A 25642-nucleotide genomic window follows, 5' to 3' on the forward strand; every position below is an offset into this window, starting at 1 on the left:
GTGTGCTGCATAGAGCCATTTGCCGAGTCCATCAGGAAGGATGCGAACCTGAGAGAGGTGACGGGGGATGCAGCCACACACTGGGCAACGGGGGAAAAAATACACCCAATACCACCCTCCACCCTGATGGCCACCTTTGTGTGTGGCTGCATCAAGCGGTGCATGGATCCCAGTACGCAAACACCAAGTGTCACTACATACTGAGGTTCTACTGTCCCCCGTGTTGCGAAGGATGGGCTTGGCCTCGCTGCTGCGGAACGCTCCAAGTAGTTGGACCGTTCCATATCACCTGTCCTTCATGGAGAAGTTTATGAAGAAAAACACCTTTGACCACAAGTCCATCAGGAAGTGGTCAGCACATAGTGTCCTTGAGACCCTTCAGGAAAAGGAGAGAGCAGATCCTCTCGAGTGGTTCCCTAAGCAGACTGTCAAACTCATTTGGCAGAATGCCTCATCGCCAGAACTTTCACCAAGACATGGCTTGGCCAGTGGTGAGAAGGACTCTGCCTGTGAGATCCTTTATGCACGCCCGGATTCTCTCCCACACCGCACGCTGCATTCGAAGCAGCTGTGGGGGGGGACGAGACTGTCGCAACCTCCTTCTGGAATGTGCTTATGCAGAAGAAGTCTGGAGAGGAATGCAGTGGTATTTGTCGAGGTTCGTCCCGAGCAGCGCCGTGACGCGGGACTCCGTGCTCTACGGTCTGTTCCCCGGGACGCACACCGAGACGAACATCAACTGTGCCTGGAGGATCATCAACTTGGTGAAGGACGCTCTCTGGGCGGTCCGAAACCTGTTGATGTTCCAGCTGAAGGAGTTGACCCCGACTGAGTGTTGCAGACTGGCACATTCCAAGGTCCAGGACTACGTGTTGAGGGACGCGAGGGATGGTGGGGAATGACCACGATGTAAAATCTGCCTGCCTAAGCACAGGGGGCTGACGCAGTAAGGGGGCTCTGCTGACCCCCCAGCTAAATATGTGGATAGTAATCGTACAGACCTGTATATATGAATGATTACTCTGTTTCTGTATGCAAAGAAATGGAATGTTTACGTATGTATGGCAGGACCAATTGTACAGATCATCGAAATATTTTATGAATAAAGTATATTTTTCAAATTAAAAAAAAACAAGGAAGGGATTATGCCCTAAACATCAATTCTCCTGCTCCTTGGGTGCTACCTGATCCATTGTTCTTTTCCAGCACTACACTCTCGACTCTGGTGAATTGTAACCATAGAAATGTCTGCGCTTTTGGTTTGCTGTTTAGACAACATGGCCCTCGTTTGAAGATGAGTGGGAGAGTTCTCGATGAATGAGCCAATATAGATCCCTAAAACAATATCACTTTAATAGATTATCTGATCATTCGGACTTCTGTTGTTTATGGAAGCTTTCTGTATGCAAATTGGTTGTTGCACATCCTGCCTTACAACTGTGACCACACTTTTAAAAGACTGAATTGACTGTGAAGCACAGGGGGATGCCCTGGGTTTGAAAGATGCTACAAAAATGGGAATTTTATTTTACAAAACTGTTCAGTTTCTTTTGCTCAATTTTCTTCTAGCATCATCTAAAGGCACAGAATTCGGCCTGCTGAAAGTTCCTGAGGAGATGGGCACCCCTGATCACATTGCTCTTCTCTGCTGACCATGTGTGAGCTCAGGCAGTTAATGGCAGCTATGCAACTACCAAGGATACTGCGCTTGAGGCTGATTGTGTTCTTGCACATGCACAAGCACACTCCTATCATAGTCACAGTAACAATCACAAAGGCACGCAGCACTCATAAACCTGTACTCCTCTCCATGCAGGATAATTGGTTAGCAGTGAATAGCACCTATAATTTCCCTTCCTCCACCCAGGGCCATTTTCAGTACTGATTCACTTCCCCAACTCAGAACACCTTACTCAGTATAAACAGGGGATGGTGTTTGAGACCCTTTCTCAGGGTAGTCAGACCCAGTTTCTCACTGGCTGTGCATGCATCAACTGAGTCTAAACTGATTAAAATTTTAGCAATTACTTGCATTTTTGATTCAATTAGCAAAAATAACCCATGTCCCTTATGATGGTGGTTCAGTTGCTTTGGGCAAATGAATCACATTTATAAACTGCCAAGGACATGAAGTACTGAACAAGCTAATTATTCAATAGTCAAAAGATCTAATGGTCATGCCACTCACAGTAGACTTCAAAAAAGATGTCAACCAACTTCTGTGTTTTCCAAGGTGATCCTGAAATATTCCAATCTGGAGCTAACCCTTGGTTTACACGGCTGTCTATGTTTCAACAAATTAAGGAGCAAAATACAGACAGTTGGCAAATCTTCAAGCAATTTTATTAAGTGAAAAATGTTTCTAACATTCTTTTCCAACAGCTTCCCCTCTTCTTCTGAAGATGCCTGATAAACATTGTTCCCTCTTGTACCAGTCTATTTGATATTGGGATATGATTTTACTTGTTTCAGTCTATCTCCTCCTGTGATATGGGTCAGTGTGTCATCATCTGCTGCTGGGATGCAGTTCCATTTATGCCAGTCACTGTCCTGTCAGCATGTTGTTCTGCTTACTGAGAATTATAAGCACAGGTCAACGGATCCATTTATGATCCAATCAAGCCTAGGTGCTGCCTGGTCCCCTTTTGGGATAGTTACACTTTTTCCAGCCACTCACTAGTACTTCATCCAAGTGGCTACTTATTTTATTGTCATTTTCTTATTTTCCTTTATCATATGTAAGCTTAAACAGTGAGTGTCAGCTGGATATATAACTGCACAGATCATCATTACTGAGTCCAGTCTTAGCCTTGTTCAACATGCATCTGTATAATTGTATAGCATGCTTTATTGGACAGCATTAAACAACAGAAAGGCTCGATGCCTTATTGTCACATTAGGTTTTGTCCATTTGCAGTGACACAGTAGATCTTTCTTGTAGATAGGAAACATTTTATATATTGTAGTTTGCATTTTTGAGCATTCATCTATGCTCCCATGTCCTACTCTCCCTCCCAATAGATCAGCATAAGAAAGATGGCTGGGGTTACTGGAAACCAGTTATCTCAGGACATCACTGTGAGAGTTCCTGAGGACTGTGTCTTACCTCAGTCATCTCCATCTGCTTCAGCAGTGATCCTTCCCCCATCATAAGGTCAGAATTGGGTATGTTAACTTTTGATGGTACAGTGTTTAACTACATTCACATTTGCTCGAATATTGAAATGGAATCCGAACAAGATTCAGGCTCAGGCTGACAACTGGCAAGCAGCACTCATGCCACACAGGCAATGAGGACCTCTAACAAGAAGGTTACTAATCACTTTGCCCTGATATTCAGCAACATTACCATCACTGAATCTTCCACCATCAATGTGCCGGAAGCTTTTGACCAGAAAATTTACTGTCTTAACCACATAAATACTGTGTCTAAAAGATCAAATCAGAGGCTAGGGATTTAGCAGGGAGTAACTCATTTCCTAATTCCCCAAGGCCTTTCAGTCATTTACAAGGTACAAGACAGGAGTATGATGGAATTCTGTTCACATGCCTGGATGAATTCAGCTCCAGCAATATACAAAGAGTCTCATCATCATCCAGGACAAAGCAGCCCACTTAATTGGCACCCATTCACCATTTTACATGTTCACTCTCTCCATCAGCATCACAGAGTGACAGCAGTGTGAAATATATACAAATGCACTGCAGCAACCCTCTCAGGCTTCTTCAATATAATATGCCCGAAACGTCGATTCTCCTGTTCCCTGGATGCTGCCTGACCTGCTGCGCTTTTCCAGCAACACATTTTCAGCTTCTTCAATATAACACCTCTCTAACCCATGACCACCACCACTTTGAAGAACAAGGGTGGTACATGCATAGGAACAACACCAACACATTCTTATTCTCCTTGAAGTCTCACATGGGTTTCTGATTTGGAAGTGTATTGGCATTCTTTCCTGGAATTCCACCCCTAAGCAGTGCTGTGTGTCTACCCACACAATAAACTGTGAGCTTCAAGAGAATAGCTCACCATCACCTTCTCAAGGACCATCAAGGACAGACTATAAATGCTGACCTTGCCAGAAATTCCCATATACCAAGAACATAGATAAAAGAGTCTAGTTTTCATTGCCTTTTCTCTAACTTTCATTCATTGCAGTTCCAAGAAACAAGCATTCTTTGTAGTAATGTTTCAGTCATACGTGAATGATTTTGCTCTCTGATGTCAAGATATTTATGATTTTTGGTTATTAATGGGTGAACAATGCCTGGAAAGATTGGTTCTTTATTTACAGATGTTTTCCATTTAAAAGACACTCCCAAACTGATACAGAAATCTCAGCAGAAAGCCATGTGGAATATATAAAGCCGTCTTACTGACCCAGCGACATTCCATCCGCTGATCTGGCACTGACAGCTAAACCTTCACAGCATTCCTTCTTGTTGTGTGTTCTGTTCATTCAAGTGGCTATTCTACACAAGAGAGCCCAGTCATCAAGCTTTCCAACCACTGACAATGGCGTAGCAAATCTCACTCCTAACTATTCTGCCTTCACTCAGCACAAACACACACAAGCATGTGTACAGATACTCATATATGCACACCCCCTCAACATTTACACACAAACACAAACTCTAAATATAGTCTTAACTAACACACACACACGCACACACACACACGTAGCCCCAAAAATGCACGCACAAGCATCTTTGTTCACCCCCTGTTTGGTCATGTATATGCACAACCTCCAGCATACACACAAGCATACTGTCAACATACACGCACAAACATTTAAACAAACCTACACACATAATCGCAGCATATGCATAGTTTTCAAAAAGAGTGTTTGATTGTCATCAGATCTGGGAATCTAGTTTCTAATTCCTCACATTGTCTTTTGCCAGACTTCTCTGCTTCCTAATACAGGGTGTCCCATACTCTCAATAGGCACCCACATAAACATATATAGGCATCCCCTCTGCATGCACATAAAACATATGCTCTCAATGCCTACGCATGTACAGCCCTAACATACACACACAAGCATGTATGTATATCCCCAAATGAATGCATACATATATGCACATACCCCAACATACATAAAATCACAGGCATACTGTCCATAACACACTCAAACATGGAGACAAACCTATGCATACAGCCGCAACATACTCAGTTTTCAGAAGGAACATTCGATTTTCATCAGGGCTAGGAATCATTTTATTGTCACGTGTACTCAAGTGCAGGAGTGTGGTGAGAAGTGCATAATGTCCCAACACATGTCGCTATCTTGGATACCAAGGTACAAAAAAAACTTAGATACAAAGTAGTAAGAGAAACAGAGTTAAAAAGTTAAGCATTATTTCATAGAATAATAAAAGATAAAGAAATTGGTGATAGTTTACAATAAAGTCTTTTGTAGTTCAAACCAGGAAAATAAAGGGGTAAGTTAAAAGTTCAACCATCCTTGATGAGTCCTCCGCTTATCTCGCTCTCCGGGGAGACCTCAGCTGTCTGTTCTCGAAACTACTGCTGCAGAAACCGTTGCTGTGCTGAAACTGCTGCCACTCTGACCACTCCCCTCCCACCTGGGTGCCTCGGGAATCTGCCCAGACAGATCCACTCACAGGCTAAACCGAGACACCACCATGAACCGCTGAGAGGCCAGGCCAAGACCCACATCAAGCCGCCAAGAGACCAGGCTGAGAGTCGCCGAGAGGCCAAAGGGGGAAAAAGGGAAAAAAAGAGAAGGAAACAGGAAATGTCCTAATCAACCACCATCTTGACTGGAAACCATTCATTACTCACATTCCCTTCTACCAGACCTCGCTGCTCCCTAACGCAGGTTGTTCCAACAGTTGCTCAGTCTGAGATTAGTGTTGAAACTTTATTGCTGGAACAGCACAGCAGGTCAGGCAGCATCCAGGGAACAGGAGATTCGACGTTTCGGGCACAGGCCCTTCTTCAGGAATGAGCAGAGAGTGTTCAGCAGGAGAAGATAAAAGGTAGGGAGGAGGGACTTGGAGGAGGGGCGTTGGAAATGTGATAGGTGGAAAGAGGTCAAGGTGAGGGTGATAGGTCGGAATAGGATGGAGGCGGAGAGGTCAAGAAGAAGACTGCAGGTCAGGAAGGCGGTGCCTGGCTGGAGGGATTCGGCTGAGACAAGGGGAGGGGGGATGAAGAAACTGGTGAAGTCCAAGTTCATCCCCTGTGGTTGGAGGGTTCCCAGTCGGAAGATAAGACGCTCCTCCTCCGACCGTCGCGTTCTTGTGGTTTGGCGGTGGGGCCTTGGAGAGAAGTGAGGGGGGAGGTGTGGGCGCAAGTGTTGCACCTCCTGCGGTTGCAAGGGAAGGTGCCGGGAGTGGAGGTTGGGTCGGTGGGGGGTGTGGATCTGACAAGGGAGTCGCGGAGGGAGTGGTCTCTACGGAAAACTAATCTCAGTCTGAGATTAGTTAACTTAGCATAGACCATGGGTTCTTCTGACAGTTGACAATGGTTTCATGGTCACCATTAGACCCTTAATTTCAGATTTTAATGATTTCAAATTCCACCATCTACCATGGGGGTTTAAAACTGGGTCCCCAGAACAGTACCTGGGTCTCTGGATAAATAGTCTCACAATAATACCATTAGGTCACTACTGTTCCCTTTAGTGACAGTACGAGGGTGAGTAGTCAATTGCAGCATATTTTACATTTCCAGAATAACAATGGATTGATAATGGAGCTGTCTAATATGAGAGTGAATTAAATCTGTCAGGAATGTCACAAGTCTTCCCAGAGTTGAGTACTTGGGTACCAGGGATATAGTTGAAGTGCTGGAATTCCTTTGAGCTCCTGAGCTGGCTGCTGGTGGTGACTGGGAAATGTTTGAACTTTCGCTCTGCTATAAAGGCACATCACATGAAAGAAAAGATAGTTGAAAAACTTAACAGCATTCACTTGGCTTGTTATTGAGTATTTCCTCGGTTTGGATACTGATAGGCAGACAACACCTGTGGAAACCCACGCAGACACGGGGAGAATGTGCAAACTCCACACAGACGGTCTCTGAGGCTGGAATCAAACCCGGGTCCCTGGTGCTGTGAGGCAGCAGTGTTAGCCACTGAGCCACAGTGCTACCCCAGAAAGATTAGTTTGGAAATGCAGTGAAGCTCCACAGCAAGCCAAGTAAACGCCGAACCTACAACCACCTGATCCACAGTCAGATACACTAACGATTGCACCACCAGCCACATGCAAACATGCCCCATTGCTCAGCAACACAATTAAGTGGGGAGTGTTGAAGAAGTAAAAAATGAGAATGTTGCACTTTTTAATCTCAATTCACCTCATTACCCTGGACCTGGCCTGTAATAAGGCACAGAGGTTGGCAGCTCCCCTATCAAGGATCAGTAATTACTGCAGTGAAGCTGTTCCCATTCTACCGCAACCTTTCTCCCAGTTGTGGTGTAAAGGTTTAAATGGGTAGTGTAATGAGAGCCTGGGGGATAATTGGTGGTTGCTGGTGAATTGCAGAGCAGCAATTCAATCAACTGCTTCTGATTGTGTCCCAGGCCCCAAGAGCAAAACCCAAAATTGAAATAGCTTTAAACACGCTGCCAGCTGCTTGTTAATCTTTATTTCCTCTGCTATTTCTCTCCTCCTTTTCTGCTTTATGTCTGGGTTTATTCCTGGCTGATGCTGTCCCTTGTCCCTTATCACTTAAGTGGCCTGTGGGCTTTAGATAGCAAATGTCTTTTTTGTCCATCGCAACTGAGTCCTTGACCTGTCTTGTCCTTTTCCAGTTTACGTTATTGCCGTAACTGAAGATGGCTGAAAGGCTAATGGAAGCAGATTCAGTAGGAAATTTCAAAGTTGAGTTGGATAAATATTTGGAAAGGAAAAATTTGCAGGGCTACAGGGAAAGAGTAGGTGAGGAGTGGCATTAGTTGGACAATTCTTTGAGGGCCATCACGTTCATGGTAGGCCTCATTCTGTTCTGTGTGACTTCGTGGTTCTATGCTGTGCCCTTTACACATTGCTACTTTACAGGAGTGGGAGATACCAGATGAGAGATCTGGAGCAAGAGCCCTGGTTTGGTCTGTTGCCATCCTAACCTTAGGCTCACTGAGGCAAATTTTCCAGGTTAAACAGTTGAACATGGGCCCTCGTGGTCTGTAAAAGCATCATGGTACATTGGTTATACCAATCAAGGAATCAACAAGCCAATTTCTTCAGCCTGGGGTTGCCAAATCCGGAGTGTCCAGGAGATAATTTTTAATTTTAAGAAATTTAAACAAAATTGTGACGTTCTTTTGGCTTGCACTGAGCTTTGACAGTTGTCTATTTCCAAACATACAGCCTGTGCCTTCATGGTACAAATAATAAAGTAAAGCAGGTGTAAGGCCTGAACACCGACCAGCTGTATCTGACGGATGTAATTTGGATGCTGTGGGCTTAAATGTTAAATCCCTGCTGCTTGGGATGAATGTTTCTCTTCTGACGCAAAGCTGATATAAGAATGTTGCACACTATATGGAGCGGATGATGCTGCTGAGGTAATGGGAATGCCATCTGTTTTAACCCCTTCCCAACTGTACACTACTGACACAAATGAACGCTGAGCTGAATCAAATTTGTATACTCAGCCAAAAACTAAAAGAACCTGTACTTAATTGTCTCCCTGCCTTTTCGAAGTGGAACAAGCAGGCATTATGTGGTGGGATTGCAGACTTTTCACATGGGAGACCTTTATTGATAATCACTAAAACCCCAGGAAATTCCTTGACCTCTCTTGCACATCCTCCCCCTGCCACTACAGGAGAGAGAGATCATCATCAGCCACACATGCAAAGATCCTTTTTTGCCAGTAATTTCCCATAAGACCTCCCTCCCTTTCCAGAATCTTCTGACACTCTGAACAAATTTTCACCATCGAATATCACTGCAACAATTTTACCATGAACTCTCTGCATGGGTTTACATCTTCAGGTTTTCAAAACTGGTGGGGTCAGCACAATCAGATTCAACCTTGAATTCACTTTGCCTAAATTTCAGACCCTGCCAGATATGATTGAGATCAGGAATCCCAGTGAAAGTAGTACGGCAAGGGTGAGTAATTCAGTGAGGGTGAATCACACTGTGAGGGTGAGGGATATAACCGAACTGAATAATGCAGTCAGGGACAGTAATGTGGTAACAAAATTAGAAATTGCTGGAAAAGCTCAGCAGGTCTGGCAGCATCTGTGGAGAGAAATCAGAGTTAATGTTTCAGGTCCAGTGACCCTCAGTCAATAGATTTGAAACATTAACTCTGATTATTCTCCAAGATGCTGCCAGACCTGTCAAGTTTTCCCAGCAATTTTTGCTTTTGTTTCTGATTTACAGCATCCGCAATTCTTTCCGTTTTTATTCAATAATGCAGCAAGCGTTTTACATGCGATGGGGAAGCAACCTGTTGCAAACTTTAGTGACATAATGGTCAGAATTTTGTTTGATTTTAAGAGTAAGTTAGAATTAGAATTAGAATTACTACAGTGTGGATACAGGCCCTTCAGCCCAACAAGTCCACACCGACCCTCCAAAGAGTAAGCCACCCAGACCCATTACCCTACCTTATTACTCTACATTTCCTCTGGCTAATGCACCTAACCTAAACATCCCTGAAATCTTGAGATAGCCAAGCTACCTTTGGATCCTTATCAGGCTGCTCTTGTGTTGGCTGAAAGCCAGCCCTACAGCCACCTCTGCATGGCGTGTTGTTTCCTTTGTGATCCATGACTCTTTCCTCTTCCACGTTCCAACATGTGCTAGTTTTCTGGAACCTGGATCTTTATGTTGCTTTCCATGGATGCAGCAATTAACTCAGTTGGACTCTGGAAGACCTTCATTACTCCTCACGATACAGCCCTCCAACCTTGGAACCTATAGCCTATGCAATGGTTTCAACACCATATCTTTACCATTAAGATTCTTGGGCCTGTGAATGTTCCTACAAAGCTGAAAATGGAATAACACCCTATTTATTACGACCCCAAACAATGACCATTTTTGGTGATTTTTGGATGCCATACTTCTCAGAATTAAATGAATCATGGGACAGTTGGGATGTTGGTGTTAGGAGTTGATCAGCCTATTCGTCTTTATTGAGCAGTGAGATTTTCCCTTCAGTACTAAGCCCTTAAGTAAGCTCACACAATAGTATTTTTCAGTTTCTGTTTCATTTCCTTTAGTCGTGGGTGTTTGCACTGTAATGGAAGACTTGCAAATAGAGCCTGGGCCCCTTTCTACTGCAAAGTCTCTGGCAAGGTTTTCTTTTGTGACAGGATTTGGGAGAGTTGGTGGTTATTAATTTTCCACTTGACTCATCCACCCATCCCTCCACACTATACTTTTACTCCAATTGTAGGTGGCCTTCTCTTTTCCTCCGGCAACCCCTCTATTTTTCTTACATCGCTCCCTCTAATTACTGGCCCTTTTGCTAACTCTCTTGGTATTACTGCTTTTACTCCGCTCCCATCCGGGGCCTTAGTGTTATACTACCTCTTATTCAAATGAACTGTTCACCCTCCCTCCTGAAGGTACCTTATTTCTGCAATGCCTTATTATTGGGTTCCCATTCTAAACGTGCAACTCCCACCCTTCCTTGTCTCCTGTACCTCTGTCATTGTGATGCATCCCAGTTTATTCCCTTCATTCCCCAGGATCCTTCCAGTGCTACAAAAAACTGCATCCTTTAAAACTTAACCCCTACCAGACCTTTCTACCTAACCCACCTTTATCTGAACCTTTTGAATTGAGCCCTTTTATGAGTTAAACCGGTTTGCCTGCTCTGGTCAGGTTTGTTGACATCAGCCAGTGTGACAACCTTGCTTAGACAGAATATGAAGAAGAAGGAGTTATTGGGTGTCTCGAATAACATCAAGGTTTGATAAATCCCCAGAGCCTGATGAGATCGATTCCAGGATTCTGAACGAGGCAAGGGAGGAGAATGATGGGACCTTTTCAGAGATCTTTAGCCACAGGCGACATCACAGGAAACTGGAGAATAGTCAGTATTATTCCATTGTTCAAGAAGTGCAACAGAGATTTTACACCAGTCAACCTTACATCAGTGGAAGGGAAATTATTGGAGAAGGTTCTTAGGGACAGGATTTACTCACATTTGGTGAAGAATTAACTTATTAGGAATAGCCAGCATGGCTTTATGCAGGGGAGTTCTTGTCTCAGCAACTTGACTGAGTTCTTTGAGGAAGTGACGAAGATGATTGATGAGCGTAGAGCAGTGTTAAGAAAATTGTATTTAAACAGACACATGACTAGGCAGGAAATAGTGGGATATGGGCCATGTGCAGGCTGATGGGATTAGTTTAGAATGACATCATGGTTGGCACAAACATGGTGGGCCAAAAAGCCTGTTCCTGTGCTGTACTGTATTGTTCTATATTCTCTGTTTGTTGACCCAGTCAGGCTTCAGCCTTTACACTGCAAGCTTTTAATAACAATGAGCAAGGTCACATATAGTTACATTTGATGAGCTGGTTGACCTGTTCAGGCTTCACTGTAAGTATTTGCACAAAGAAGCCTATCCCACCTACATGAGTTTAGAATGAAATGGGGGGGATCTAATACAAAGTACTGAATGGCCTGGACAGAGTAGATGTTGGGAAGATGTTTCCATTGGTAGGAGAGACTACAAAGGTAAGTCTTCAGGAGAGGGCATAGCCTTAGAGTAAAGGGAAGACCTTTAGAACAGAGGTAAGAAGAAACTTCTTCAGCCAGAGAGTGGGGAATCTATGGAATTCATTGGCACAGAAGGCTGTGGAGGCCAGATCATTGAGTATATTTAAGACTAAGATAGATAGCTTCTTGAATATCAGGGGGAATCAAGGGTTACAGGGGGAAACTTATCAGCCATGATTGAATGGCAGAGCAGACTCGATGGGCTGAATGGCTTAATTTCTGCTCCCATGTCTTATGGTCTTATGGTCTCATATCTACAGGCGGTTTGTGAGCATGCGTTTTCTAGTTTTGCGGAAAAATTGAGCTTTAAACATAATTCCTGTAGGTATGAGGTGTTAATAGGCAGTCATGACATGCTGATGAATGTTCTGCAATGAAGATGAATGAGTGGGTGATGCAAAGAAGGTTAGTTATTGGAGTGAGAGTAGGTAAAAACAATGACTGCAGATGCTGGAAACCAGATTCTGGATTAGTGGTGCTGGAAAAGCACAGCAATTCAGGCAGCATCCGAGGAGCTGTAAAATCGACGTTTCGGGCAAAAGCCCTTCACCTGTATTCCTGATGAAGGGCTTTTGCCCGAAACGTCGATTTTACTGCTCCTCAGATGCGGCCCGAACTGCTGTGCTTTTCCAGCACCACTAATCCAGAAACTGGAGTGAGAGTGATTAACATAGTGAGTGAGTGATAGAATGGTGAGTAATACACTGAGGCAGTATAACCATGAGAATAATGCATCATGCACAGATAATGTGTCAATTTCTAAGGTTGAGTGATGTCATGATAATGAGTCTGGGTGTGTCACACAATGAGAATTTGTGACACAATGGGGGTGAGTGGAGTAGCAAGGGTAACTATACAAAGTCGGTAAATGATGAATTTTCGTGAAGGCTTATATCTCTTTTAATGCTTTTCATTATTACAACTCTCCTGTGTCTGCCTCCTACACAGCATTATGACAGGCTTGTCCATGTCTTCTCTCTATGTATTTGTGTAATGATTGAAAAAAGAACAAAATAAAATATTGATATGTTGACATGGCAACCTACCTGCTGTTGTAGATTGTAAGACCATCTTAGAAATGGAAAGAATAAAAGTCTTTGTGCATCTTTAAGTAGAAAGCAAGTGAAGGATTTGGTTTGCAACAAAGCTAAGTCTTCAGCTGACAGGGCCTTGGAGAGTGACCTTGGAGAATATAAATGTGTTTCATCTTTACTGCACAATTGAACTGGCTGACAACAGAATATAACAATGTGAATTGTGAGTAATACTGACACCGTTGGCAAACCAATATGCAGAATGGTGCAATGCAGAAAACTTGGGCTTCCATTGCTACTTTTCTGTGTTTTAAAGCATCTTACCCCATACTCATATAGGGTATGGGGTATCAGTGTTACAGTCCAAAGGTTGCACACTACTAAGCATACTAAAGGCATAAAGTGTGAGGCCCTTTCAGGAGGTAGTTACCATGGATTTACTTTCTGTCTAGTACAATATAAGCCCAGCCAAAGGATAAATACCGCAGGGAATGGCAGAAGTGTACTTGGCATGAGAAGTCTAACAGAGGGCCGAACACCAGCCAAACAGAGAGAGGCCAGAATAAAAATAGAACATGTGACTGTGTAGCACTTTGGTAAAAGTAACAGGAATAATTTGAACTTTATGCAAGGGTAAAACAAATGTTAATGAGTTGACAGACCATTTACGTTTCTCCCCATTTCTAGTTTCATTGACACTAACCACATTGTTTCAACAATAAAACCAAAAAGCTGGAAGAACAGTGCCTTATTTTCTGCTTGAAACTCTAGAACCTTTCGGACTCAATATCGAGTTTAACAATTTTCGGGCTTGAGACACCTAATCCCATATCCTTACCCCAACCCCCACACGCTGGGCCTTGTTATCACATGGCCTGCTATTACACACTACCCATTGTTAGCCAGTAATAGTCCCCAGTAGCAACTGTTCATTCTCCTAGGCTGACCATTATCTATTCCTTTGTCTGTCCAACTGTTCTTTTCTCTCTTTGAGCTCCATCTCTACCTATTGTTTACTCACTACCTCCACCCCTCCCCCCCTCCATGCCACCTCTGTATAAGAAAGCAACTTTTTCCTCACTACCATCAGCTCTAAAGAGGGGTCACTGGACCTGAAACATTAACTCTGATTTCCCTTTATAGATACTGCTGGGCCTGCTGAGATTTTCCAGCAATTTCTGATTTTATTTTTGATTTCCAGCATCCACAGATCTTTTGATTTTTTTAATGCACTTAATTGCCTAATGTTTTAAGCAAAGCAGGATCCAAAGTTATCTTTCTGATGCTTCAATCTTGAACAATTTTTATATCCTCCTGCATCCTACATTGTATTTCCTTTTGCTTTGTGGGCATTTTTGTAGCATTAGAATACATTATATTGACAATTGAAACCTATTAATATTTTTAAGCATGCTACACCAAATAGGCATAAGCAATAGTTTAATGGCTTCAGATTTTAATGTCCCCTCTTAAAATGGGAAGCGATGGTGTGTGTTCAGAACTTTCCTTGGGGCCTGACTGTTTACACTGGTTGTCCCATTCCAGTATTGTGTACTATGCCTTCAGGACTTGCTGATTGCATCCTCACAATTGGAGGCACTAATTTTAGAATTTAGAATTAGAATCTTCGGCCCAACATGTCCACACCGACCCTCCAAAGAGAACCCACCCAGACCCATTGCCCCGACGAATGCACCTAACCTACACAACCCTGAACACGATGGGCAATTTTTGCAATAAATTGCTAAAACCTGCACATCTTTGGACTGTGGGAAGAAACCCATGCAGAATGTGCAAACTCCACACAGACAGTCGCCCGAGGCTGAGAACCGAACCCAGGTCCCTTTCTCTATGAGCCAGCAGTGGTAACCACTGAGCCACCGTGCTGCCCCATTTTTGTATTACTTTTGTTTACCTCTGGAGTTAGATAAAAGACTGATTACTGTAGATATATATCAGATTTTAGTTCACCCCTTATTTGTACTAGATTCATTTTATATTTTAGGAGAGAATGTTGAGACACTTCAACTGAAAATTAAAGTGAAATATTGTGCAGGCACAAGTTAGTTTGCCCCTAATAGCAATCAGCAACTTAGAGGATGATGCTTGGATCTGGGAAGGTTGTCAAAGACTTAACTAGATCACAAAGTAAGTGTAAGGGGGATGCCACTGTATCATTGATGTGATTTAGAATAATTTGGCTTAAAGCACCCAAAAATATTAGAAACATCTTATTAATTCTGTCAGGTCACGCAAAGCACTTCACACATAAGAATGTACAGTGTATAGACAAATACAACAGAGTAACAGGGATGTGAGTGGGATCGCCTATGAATGTATCAGATTTTATGTACCATGTCGAAGAGTGAGGGAGATTTACAAAGGGCTTCCCCAAATATAGAAACAGTAATGTGGACCCTGACATTTACTGAGATTTGCAAGTGGGAAGGGTGCACTTCTGGTTGAGAAGCCCTGAAGTTTGGCTTTCTCTACAATTCATGCATTTTTAAACCACTTTCCAACTTGGAAGTCAACATGTTTGACAGGCTTGACTCCCTTTTGGTTAGAGACAAAAAAACTGCAGGTGCTGGAATCCAAGGTTGACCAAGAAATCCCATGCCCTCCCCCTCCCTTCCATTCCACTCATTGACCCTTCCTTCTAGCCACCAATGGATTCATTCCTCCCATCGACCAACCAGGTCATACCCCTACCTATCACTACCTCACCACCCTATCCACCCACCTCCTAAATCTGCAGCTCTCCTTACACCCACCCCCAGTCCTGAAGAAGGGCTACACCTGAAACGTTGACTTCTCCACCTCCTGATTTTGCCTGGCTGGGTGTGTTCTCCCAGCCTCCTGCTTGTCAACTTTGATTCCCTTTTGGGCAGGAAACTCTCCAGATATTACCACAAGCCAGAATCCTCAGAGATGGCAGAAGTGGATTGTCCAGAAGGTTGATGGATGACTGCTGGGATTCAGAGTGACTTGAAGTGGAAGTTCATTGGGAGTCGGGGTGGGTGAGATCAATACCATCCCGCATTTGAGGTTTAAGTCCATGTAGGAATCAGATAAACATAGCCTGCTAATGGAAATCATTTCTGCCCCTTCTGGCCCAGGGTCAGGCCTGAGAAAGCACTTAACTGCTCAGTGTAGTGGGCTTCTCTTTTGGTGCTGGATTTCCTGATATCTAAGAAACCCAGCCAGTCAGTACTAAAGCTGGAAGCAAGATTAAACCTGAGTTATTAAAATATTTAATAACCAATCCATCTTCCTTGATCAGGCCACATCCCATCTCATCCCACATCCATTAAAAGTAAAAGGGATACTGAGAGACAGGTTGGGCTTGGGTTTGAGATTTTTACATGTTAACATTCCACTCAACCCGAACCAAACCATTTGGCAAAATTACTCACGGAGGGTAAATTATCCATCTCTCTGCTATTGTTACCATTCTATGTCTCATGAATTTTAGTGTATATGTAAAGACATAATTTCCAGTTTTCCTGGATCAGCCACTTAATGGCAGAAAAAGGCATCTGAAACGCTGAACCTCTGTTTAATTATTTGTAAACAGATTGGAGACAGTTTGTGAATGCATTCCATCCCAAGTCCAAGTAATAGCAGCTGCTTGTTTGGCTGTGATACCACAACAGCCAGATAATCTTCCAGCTCATGAATAAATTGGCTAACTTGCAGGAGAGCTGCTTCTGCCAGTGGAATCACACCCTGGCAAGAGTTATGAGCCCCAGTTTCCTGATCAACTAGTAAACTGCTCAAATTATGTTCAAAAAATCCATTTCAATATATGCAGGAGGAGGAGAATTAGACATGATTCATTTTAAATGTAAGAAATTATGTTAACTATTTACTGTAAAGATTACTGACTGCCCAGCAATGAGTCTGAAACACTCCCTCCTCTTAACCAAACCAAATTTATTTTCCATACTCATGGCATCATTGGATTGAACTGCAATTGGATTGCAATTGAATTTTCATCTTGTAACTCACTGCAAATATTACTGTGCACATATTGATGGTTCTCTGTTTAATACATTAAACCAATTGGCTTCTCTATACATATCTCTAGCTATATAACTATTATCTTTCAGAGAGCAACATGCCATGTGATGTTCACATTACTCTCAGCCTCTCCAATGCGGTCACCGAAGAATGGGATTCTGAAAACATTTGTCTACTTAGTTCCACACAAGTTAAACTACTTATTTTTAAAATTCAGACCCCATTAAGTAATCTCCATCAACGAGTGACTCTGGTCAGGTCTCAGTGTATGATGTAGGCCTGCACATAGAGAGGAGAAAGTGAGGTCTGCAGATGCTGGAGATCAGAGATGGAAATGTGTTGCTGGAAAAGCGCAGCAGGTCAGGCAGCATCTAGGGAACAGGAGAATCGACGTTTCGGGCATTAGCCCTTCTTCAGGAATGAGGAAAGTTGGTCCAGCAGGCTAAGATAAAAGATAGGGAGGAGGGACTTGGGGGAGGGGCGTCGGAAATGTGATAGGTGGAAAGAGGTCAAGGTGAGGGTGATAGGACAGGCGGGGGCGGGGGCGGAGAGGTCGGGATGAAGATTGCAGGTTAGGAAATGGACCCACCACCAAGGAACTAACCTCCATGTACAGCGCATCATCCGCCGCCATTTCCGCCACCTCCAAACGGACCCCACCACCAAGGATATATTTCCCTCCCCTCCCCTACCAGCACCCCGTAAAGACCACTCCCTCCGTGACTCCCTCGTCAGACCCACACCCCCCACCAACCCAACCTCCACTCCCGGCACCCTCCCCTGCAACCGCAGGAGGTGCAAGACTCGCGCCCACCCCTCCCCCCTCACCTCCCTCCAAGGCCCCAAAGCACACGGAGTGGTCTTTACGGAATGCTGATAGAGGAGGGGAGGGAAATATATCCTTGGTGGTGGGGTCCGTTTGGAGGTGGCGGAAATGGCGGCGGATGCACATAGAGACCCTGTCACCAATTAGGAACAAAGTGGATGCTACAACTGAGAAGCATTCGAGCCATTCTATCTGGATGCACTCAGATGGGCTGGATGGTTGTCCTCACTTGTTTTGTCCTATGGAACATCTGTGGTCACCTGAATGACAGCTGACTCGCTATGAATTGAACTTTAGGATACCATTAGCCTTCCCTCCCTCTCCTGATCATTCGCAGTCAAGTAGATTGCCCAAGCATGGAAAACAGTCAATTGATCAAGATGTGCCAGAAATCTATCAGATCTTGAGCCCAGATGAATGTTTGCACCTTCAGGAGCAGATTGAAAGACAATAACACAATATACTGATGGGAGCAAAAAGCAAAAGGCATTGTGCTAGTATTTCACTCATCTCCTGTTTTTCTTTACAGATCTGAAGTCAGTATCAAATTGAGCGGGAAATCAAAGAAGAAGCAGAATGTCACAGATCCACAGATTGTGAAACCAGGTAAGAGAGGAGGTTCAGAGCTGAAAATGTGCTGCTGGAAAAGCGCAGCAGGTCAGGCAGCATCCAAGGAACAGGAGAATCGACGTTTCGGGCATAAGCCCTTCTTCAGGAATCCTGAAGAAGGGCTTATGCCCGAAACGTCGATTCTCCTGTTCCTTGGATGCTGCCTGACTTGCTGCGCTTTTCCAGCAACACATTTTCAGCTCTGATCTCCAGCATCTGCAGCCCTCACTTTCTCTCAAAGAGAGGAGGTTCAGCCTGTTTAAGACTTGCTTGGCAGACAACAGCCACAAAATCCTGCAGCACAAGTAATGACTGAGATTAGCCTCAAAATGAGATCAATATCTCAGTTGTCCCACCCTGAGCAGGAACAGCCCCATTTGTTCTGACATTTGCAACAAAATAAAGACCCAAATGAAGTTCAAATCAAGGTAATATCTTTATGTGCAGCAGTTCTGTACAGCTTTTGCTATAAAGTACAATCATTGGAATTTGACAATCCCTGCAATTGCAAAAATACCAAAGACATTTTCCAGTTGTCTCGGGCACTATTTACATACATCGAGGCAAAAGGAGGGTCTGAAAACTGAACAGATCCTTGTATTTTGGCAGACAGACCTCAGACAGTGGTCTTTCCTCACTGCACCTTGGTAACAGTTGCCCCAAGCCTTACTGTGTCCCTCAGCATGTAGTCCTGGGCTTTGGAATGTGCCAGTCTGCAACTCTCAGTTGAGGTCAACTCTTTGCACTGGAAGGCCAACAGGACATCTTTCACTGAGCTGATGGCCTTCCAGGTGCAGTTTGTCTCGGTGTGCATCTGGGGAACATACCGAAGAACACAGAGTCCTGCATCACGGAACTGCTCTGGATGAACTTCGACAAAAACCACTGCATCTCTCTCCAGGCCTCCTTGGCAAAGGCATATTCCAGAGGGGATGTCTGACAGTCTCTTCACTCCGCCAAAGCTATTTTGTGGGCAGTATGCAATGGAACAGAAGGCTCGGGTGTACATGAAGGATCTCACAGGTCCCTTCTCACCACCAGCCAAGCTACATCTTAGTACTTGTTGGATGACACATGCTGCCAAATGACTTTGACAGTCTGCCCAGGGAACCACCTGACAGGTCCACCCTTTCCTTTTCCTGAAGGGTCTCGAGGATGCTACGCACTGACCACTTCCTGATGGGCTTGTGGTCAAGGGTGCTTTCCTTTACAAATTTTTTTCAAGAGGCTCAGGTGATACAGAAAGGTCCAACTACCTGGAGCATTCCATGGCAATGGGGCCAGGCCCATCCTTCATAATACCAAGGATGGGTAGAATCTGCAAATCCAGGTGATATATAGTGACGGCAAAGAGAGGGAAGGTGCTTTTCTCTTCATAGAATCATAGAGACCCTACACAATAGAGACCAGTCGGAGTGTCGGATCTCCAAAGAGCATTCCACGTAGAACCACTCGCTGCCCTTTTTTTGTAACTCCACATTAACTATGGCTAGTCCACCTGGCTTACACATCCCTGGGCATGGCAGGACAATTTTCAGCAACTTACCTGACCTGCACATCTTTGGTCTGTGGGAGGAAACCCAGGCAGACATTGGAGAATGTGCAAACTCCCAATAGACAGTCGCCCGAGGTTGGAATCAAACCAGGGTCCTTGATGCTGTGAGGCAGCATTGCTGTTGCCTAACCATTGCTTTTACATGTGTTATAAGGAAACTCCCATCTATACGGCACCTTTCACAACCCCAGGACATCCCTCAATCAGCATCACTAAAGAGAAAGATTATCTGGTCATTATCTCATTACTGTTTGTGGGAATCGTGCTTCCTATGTTCCAACAGTGGCCACACCTTAAGAGTATTTAACTGGCTGTGAAACACCCTGAGATATCCTGAGGTCATGAAAGGTTCTGGGGAAATACTACTTCCTTCTTTCACTGTTGTATTATAGGACACTGTTCATTTTGTGGCTTTCAACTGAGTTGGTACAGTGAACATGATGCTGATAAACCAACACACTTGGCACACGCTGAACTGGCATTAAGTGTGATTAGTGTTTCTAGCATTTTAAAAAGTTGCCTGGGCTGACAGCACAAAACAGTGAAGGAAATCACGTTGGACAGCTAATTCTACATTAGTTGAGTCAGAGCATGTCAGCATCACAAGCCCTGATTCTCTGCACTTGTTCTTTGTTATCGTAATAGATATCGCCTGTGGTTAAGGTTATTAAATAATGTCTATTTTTTAAAAATACTTCAGCCCACCTGTTGCATAGTGACTAATGTCGGTCTCAATACTAAGTGTCAGATTATAAACTCAAGTATAGCGAATGCTGGGAGTGAGTGCTCAGTGTGAAACAAGGCTTTAATCACTGGCTATACATCAGCACTTCTGAAAACACAACCCACAGCTCACAGGTCTGTCAGAGAGAAATTATCTTTCATGTGGTTCTGACCAAAATGTCAGCCTTGCTTCAGTAAGTAGCACTCTCTTCACACTGAGTCAAACTGTTGTGGATTCAAGTTTCACACCAGAGATTTGAGCCAGAGCCAAGGCTGACACTCCCAGTGCAGCACTGAGGGAGTGCTTCACAGTCAAAGGTGTCATCTTTCAGATCAGATGGTAAGCAAAGGGTCCTGTTTGCCCTTTCAACCGGACATCAAAGATCCCACGTTACTACATAAGAGAAGAGCAGTGGAGTTGTGCACACCCATTTTCCTATCCATTCCCCTAGATTAGATTTGATAGATTCCCTACAGTGTGGAAACAGGCCCTTCAGCCCAACAAGTCCACACCGACCTTCCGAAGAACAACCCACCCAGACCCATTCCCCTACATTTACCCCTGACTAATGCACCAAAGGAGAAAGTGAGGTCTGCAGATGCTGGAGATCAAAGTTGAAACTTTATTACTGGAACAGCACAGCAGGTCAGGCAGCATCCAGGGAACAGGAGAAGGGCCTGTGCCCGAAACGTCGAATCTCCTGTTCCCTGGATGCTGCCTGACCTGCTGTGCTGTTCCAGCAATAAAGTTTCAACTAATGCACCAAACACTACAGACAATTTAGCATGACCAGTTCACCTAACCTGCACATCTTTGGACTGTGGGAGGAAACCTGAGCACCCGGAGGAAACCCACGCAGACACAGGGAGAAAGTTCCCCAATATTTACCTCTTCACCAACATCACTAAAAACATATTATTGTGTCTGGTCATTATCACTTTGCTGTTTTGGAGATTTTACTGTATGAAAATTGATAGATGCATTTCCAATATTAATGCAGTAACTACATTTTAAAAAGGGAGTCCGTTAGCTCAGTTGGCTGGACAGCTAATTTGCAATACAGAGTGATGCCCATAGCATAGGTTCAATTCCCACAATAGCTGTGGTTACCATGAAGGGCTCTCTTTTGTAACCTGTCCCCTCACCTGAGGTATGGTGACCCTCAGTTTAAACCACCACTAGTTATCTCTGTTTAACAAGAGAACAGTCCTATGATCTGTAAAACTACAGTGACTTTTACATTTGAAACTAATCAAGTTTGTAAAGCACTTTCTGATCTTCTGAAGTTTGAATGATGCTATGTAAACACAGGCTTCTCTTTTTTGAAGAGTCATTATCAGACCTGAAACATTAACTCTTTCTCTCTCCACAGATGCTGCCAGACCTGCTGAGTTTCTCCGACACTTGCTGTTTTGATTTCAGATTTCCAGCCTTTGCATTATTTTGCTTTTATTCTTTCTTTGTACTCGGAATGCTATTTTGTGTAGGCTTTATTTCCCCCTTTTTCTAAACTACATCTTCAAGACAAGATAAAACAACCTTTTGTAGAGGTTTTCGGCTCAGCTGTATAAATATTTTTACTGTACATTGCAGCACACACACTGTGACTTGTCTCATTCTTTGGAAGAATAATATTATGCTTAATTTGGAAACCTCCCCCCCACCCCCAGAGAGTGTCAATTCTTGCAGGGTACAGTTCCACAGATGCCAGCAGACCTCCATTAACCAATCCCATTTCCCATTCCTTAAGTAGACCTGTGAGAGTGGGAGATTTTGGGTAACTGAGAGAACCAAGAGACATGCCAGCACAGGTATATTGGGCCGAATGGTCATCTTCTGTAATATGAAGTTTCTGTGTTTCTAGATAGAAAAATAGAAGAGGTACAGGTCCAGTTAAGTGGCAGAGCAGATCAAATGGCCTCTTCCTTTTCCTATCGATGTGGAAGTGTCAATGTTGGACTGAGGTGGACAAAGTTAAAAATCACATAATACCAGGTTATATTTGAAAGTACAGGTACACAATCCTTTGTCCGAAATCCGAAAAGCTCAGAAATCTGAATTTTTTTTCGTGGAGTCTGAAGCGTCATTTTGGCGTGCAAACAGGTGACCCAACTCCACACCCACTCAAACCATGTCACTCAGATGTGACATGGCAGCATGGCCCAGCACTGGCAGGTGTCAATTGTGTCTCAGCGCTCGTGCTATTCACACGTGCATCTGCTGTTAGGTAAGGGTTTTTTATTTCACAGTGAAAATGTCATTTATTATGAAATCAAAAAAATTCCAACAAACAACTGGCCCCAAGGATTTCAGATAAAGGATTGCGTACCAGTACTACCTTTCGGACCACTACATCTGACAGAAAAGCAGGGCTCCGAAAGCTAGTGCTTCCAAATAAACCCATTGGACTATAACCTGGTGTTGTGTGATTTTGAACTTTTTCCTTTTGTTTGTCATCACAAGTGAGCATACTATTGACCTTACTCAAACATCAATACCAACTTCCTAACCAGGATACTGGAGAGATTAGGAGGAGTATGCTGGTTCATTTTTCTCCTCAGCCCAGGGGTATCATGTCATGCTAACTATTTCATCACACACTGCAGAATGATGTGAGACTTCTCTGGTTTGGATGAAGTAATATTCTCATTAGGTAGCACACCTATCATCCAACTGCCAGCAAAGTGCGTCTGTCACAAGATGAATAAACTCCTTGTGCTAAAGTTCCAAATTATATGATTCTGTTACATCCTAAGAGGGATAGAAGCCAAAATTGAAGGAAGGGGTGGCCTGTGTTAAAGTATTCTCTCAGGTCTGGATCCGTGTTTTTATCACTGATCTTTGCAGAGTTTTCTGGAACAAACTGTTGCAGTATGGTTGCAACAATTACCTCCTTTTGCCAAGGCTGTTTGTCGTTTATATAAATGATTTGGATGTGAATATCGGAGGTTAGTAGATTTGCAGATGACATCAAAATTGGTGGTGTAGTCAACAGTGGAGAAGGTTACCTCAGAGTACAATGGGACCTTGATCAGATGGGCTGATGGGCCAAGCAGTGGCAGATGGAGTTTCATTTAAATAAATGTGAGGTGCTATATTTTGGAAAGGCAAATCAGGGCAGGACTTATACACTTAGTGGTAAAGTCCTGAGGAGTGTTGTTGAACAAAGAGACCTTGGAGTGCAGGTTCATAATTCCTTGAAAATGGAGTCACAGGTAGATAGAGTAATGAAGAAGGTATTTGGTATGCTTGTCTTTATTAGTCAGTGTATTGAGGACATGTTGCAGCTGTACAGGGCATTGGTTAGGCCACGTTTGGAATACTGTGTGTAATTCTTGTTTCTCTGCTATAGGAAAGATGTTGTGAAACTTGAAAGAGTTCAGAAAAGATTTACAAGGATGTTGCCAGGGCTGGAAGGTTTGAACTATAGTGAGAGGCTGAACAGGCTGGGGCTGTTTTCCCTGGAGCACCAGAAGCTAAGGGTGACCTTGTAGAGGTTTATAAAATCATGAGGGGCATGGATAAGGTGAATAATTAAGGTCTTTTCTCCAGGGTGGGGAGTCCAAAACTAGAGGTCATAGATTTAAGGTGATAGGGAAAAGATATGAAAGGCACCTAAGGGGCAACTTTTTCATGCAGAGGGTGGTGCATGTGTAGAATGAGCTGCTACAGGAAGTGTTGGAGGCTGGTACAATTACAACATTTAAAGGATATCTTGATGGGTATATGAATAAAAGAGTTTAGAGGAATATAGGCCATATGGGACTGGATTAATTTAGGATATCTGGTCAGCACGGACGAGTTGGACTGAAGGGTCTCTTTCCATGCTGTACATCTCTATGAGGCTAATGCAGAAAGAAAGGCAGTCATTATTCTTGCTCCTGATTCCTAAACAGAGATTCCATCTACAACAACAACTTGTACTTTTGTAGCACCTTTAACAAAGCAGACCAATCCAAGGTGTTTCACAGCAGCCTTTTCAGACAGAAGTTGATATCGAGTCACATAGGGAGATATTAGCCCAGGAACCTAACGCTTAGTTCATGAGGCAGTTTTTAATGAGCATGTTAAAGGAGAGAATGGGAAAGAAACAACGGGTTTGAAGAGGGGCCTGGACAGCTGCAGGAATGGCTGTCAGTTGAAGAGCAATGAAAATCAGGAATGCTCATGAGGCCTGAATTGAAGGAGTGTAGAGTTGTCATCAGCCAAGGACAGCTCCAGACTCTCCCAGAAAGACACCCACCATTGAGTAGTTTGCCACATTTACATTTAGTTGTGTGAAAACACATGAGATTCCCCTGTAAGACTCACACAAAAAGGCCACACACTTGAATGTAGTACAGGGCACATTGTCATTGACCTTGGAACTATGTATTCGATTTGTGTACCAGCCTTTAGGGGATGGGCAAGTTAAACTTTCAACTTAAAGATATTAAAATTAGAAAATTTAAAAATGATATTCTTCCAATTTCAGGTGATTATGTTATTATGGTGAAGGACGTGACAACACCACCTTTCCTGGATCGCACTCTCCCTCCAGCTTTCATTCTCCTGAAGGTGAAACCACACAAAGCAAGCAAAAAGAGCAGCAGGAAGGAGCACCAGAAGGTGTCCAACAAGTAATGAAATTCCTGAAGAACATTACATCTGACGAAGTTTGAGCAATAGCTTTCGTGTATTATTTTTGCTCTACACCCCTTTGATCTGCCAGACATAACCCCCTTCTTTGATCTTTCCTTTCTCCACTCCTCCCTTGATACCATCACTTGGGGTGACAGCTTGAAACACTATTTCATGTCACACGTTCATAGCCAGAAAAGAGTGCAGACTCTCATCCCATTAGTCTGGGTCAGAGTTGAGTCCATTTCTGAGAAGTGAAAGGGAATATGCTAAACCACAGTAAACACCCAGTCCCAGAATAGTCTGCTCTATAAATGAGACCATCAAGTGCACAGAAAAAAAAGTCCCTGCTGTAAGCGGAGGTGTCATTTCAGAAAAGATTTGCACCCGAAGAGAGTGGTTGTTTTTTGTATTCTGTTTACTTCAGTTCATTAAGGTATAAATATTTTTTAAGGTCTCTATTTAATAAACCATGTGTTTGAATGTTTTCACTTCCTTTAAAACTGCAAGGGTCTCTAAGTTTC

The 25642-nt window shown here is 43.6% G+C and overlaps 1 protein-coding gene across 1 annotated transcript in view; it reads left to right on the plus strand.

Moving 5' to 3' along the window:
- LOC122540378 (MORN repeat-containing protein 1-like) overlaps nucleotides 1–25565 on the plus strand; it is a 67372-nt gene extending 41807 nt beyond the window's left edge. Inside the window, exons 4-5 of the mRNA XM_043676021.1 lie at nucleotides 18140–18216; nucleotides 24973–25565. Of these exons, the coding sequence (XP_043531956.1) occupies nucleotides 18140–18216; nucleotides 24973–25121 (226 nt within the window). The 3' untranslated portion in view covers nucleotides 25122–25565. The remainder of the gene's footprint in view (nucleotides 1–18139; nucleotides 18217–24972) is intronic.
- The last annotated feature ends 77 nt before the right edge of the window (nucleotides 25566–25642 follow it).

This window comes from Chiloscyllium plagiosum, chromosome 34 (genome assembly GCF_004010195.1).
Source record: "Chiloscyllium plagiosum isolate BGI_BamShark_2017 chromosome 34, ASM401019v2, whole genome shotgun sequence".
In the NCBI taxonomy this organism is placed as follows: Eukaryota; Metazoa; Chordata; class Chondrichthyes; order Orectolobiformes; family Hemiscylliidae; genus Chiloscyllium; species Chiloscyllium plagiosum.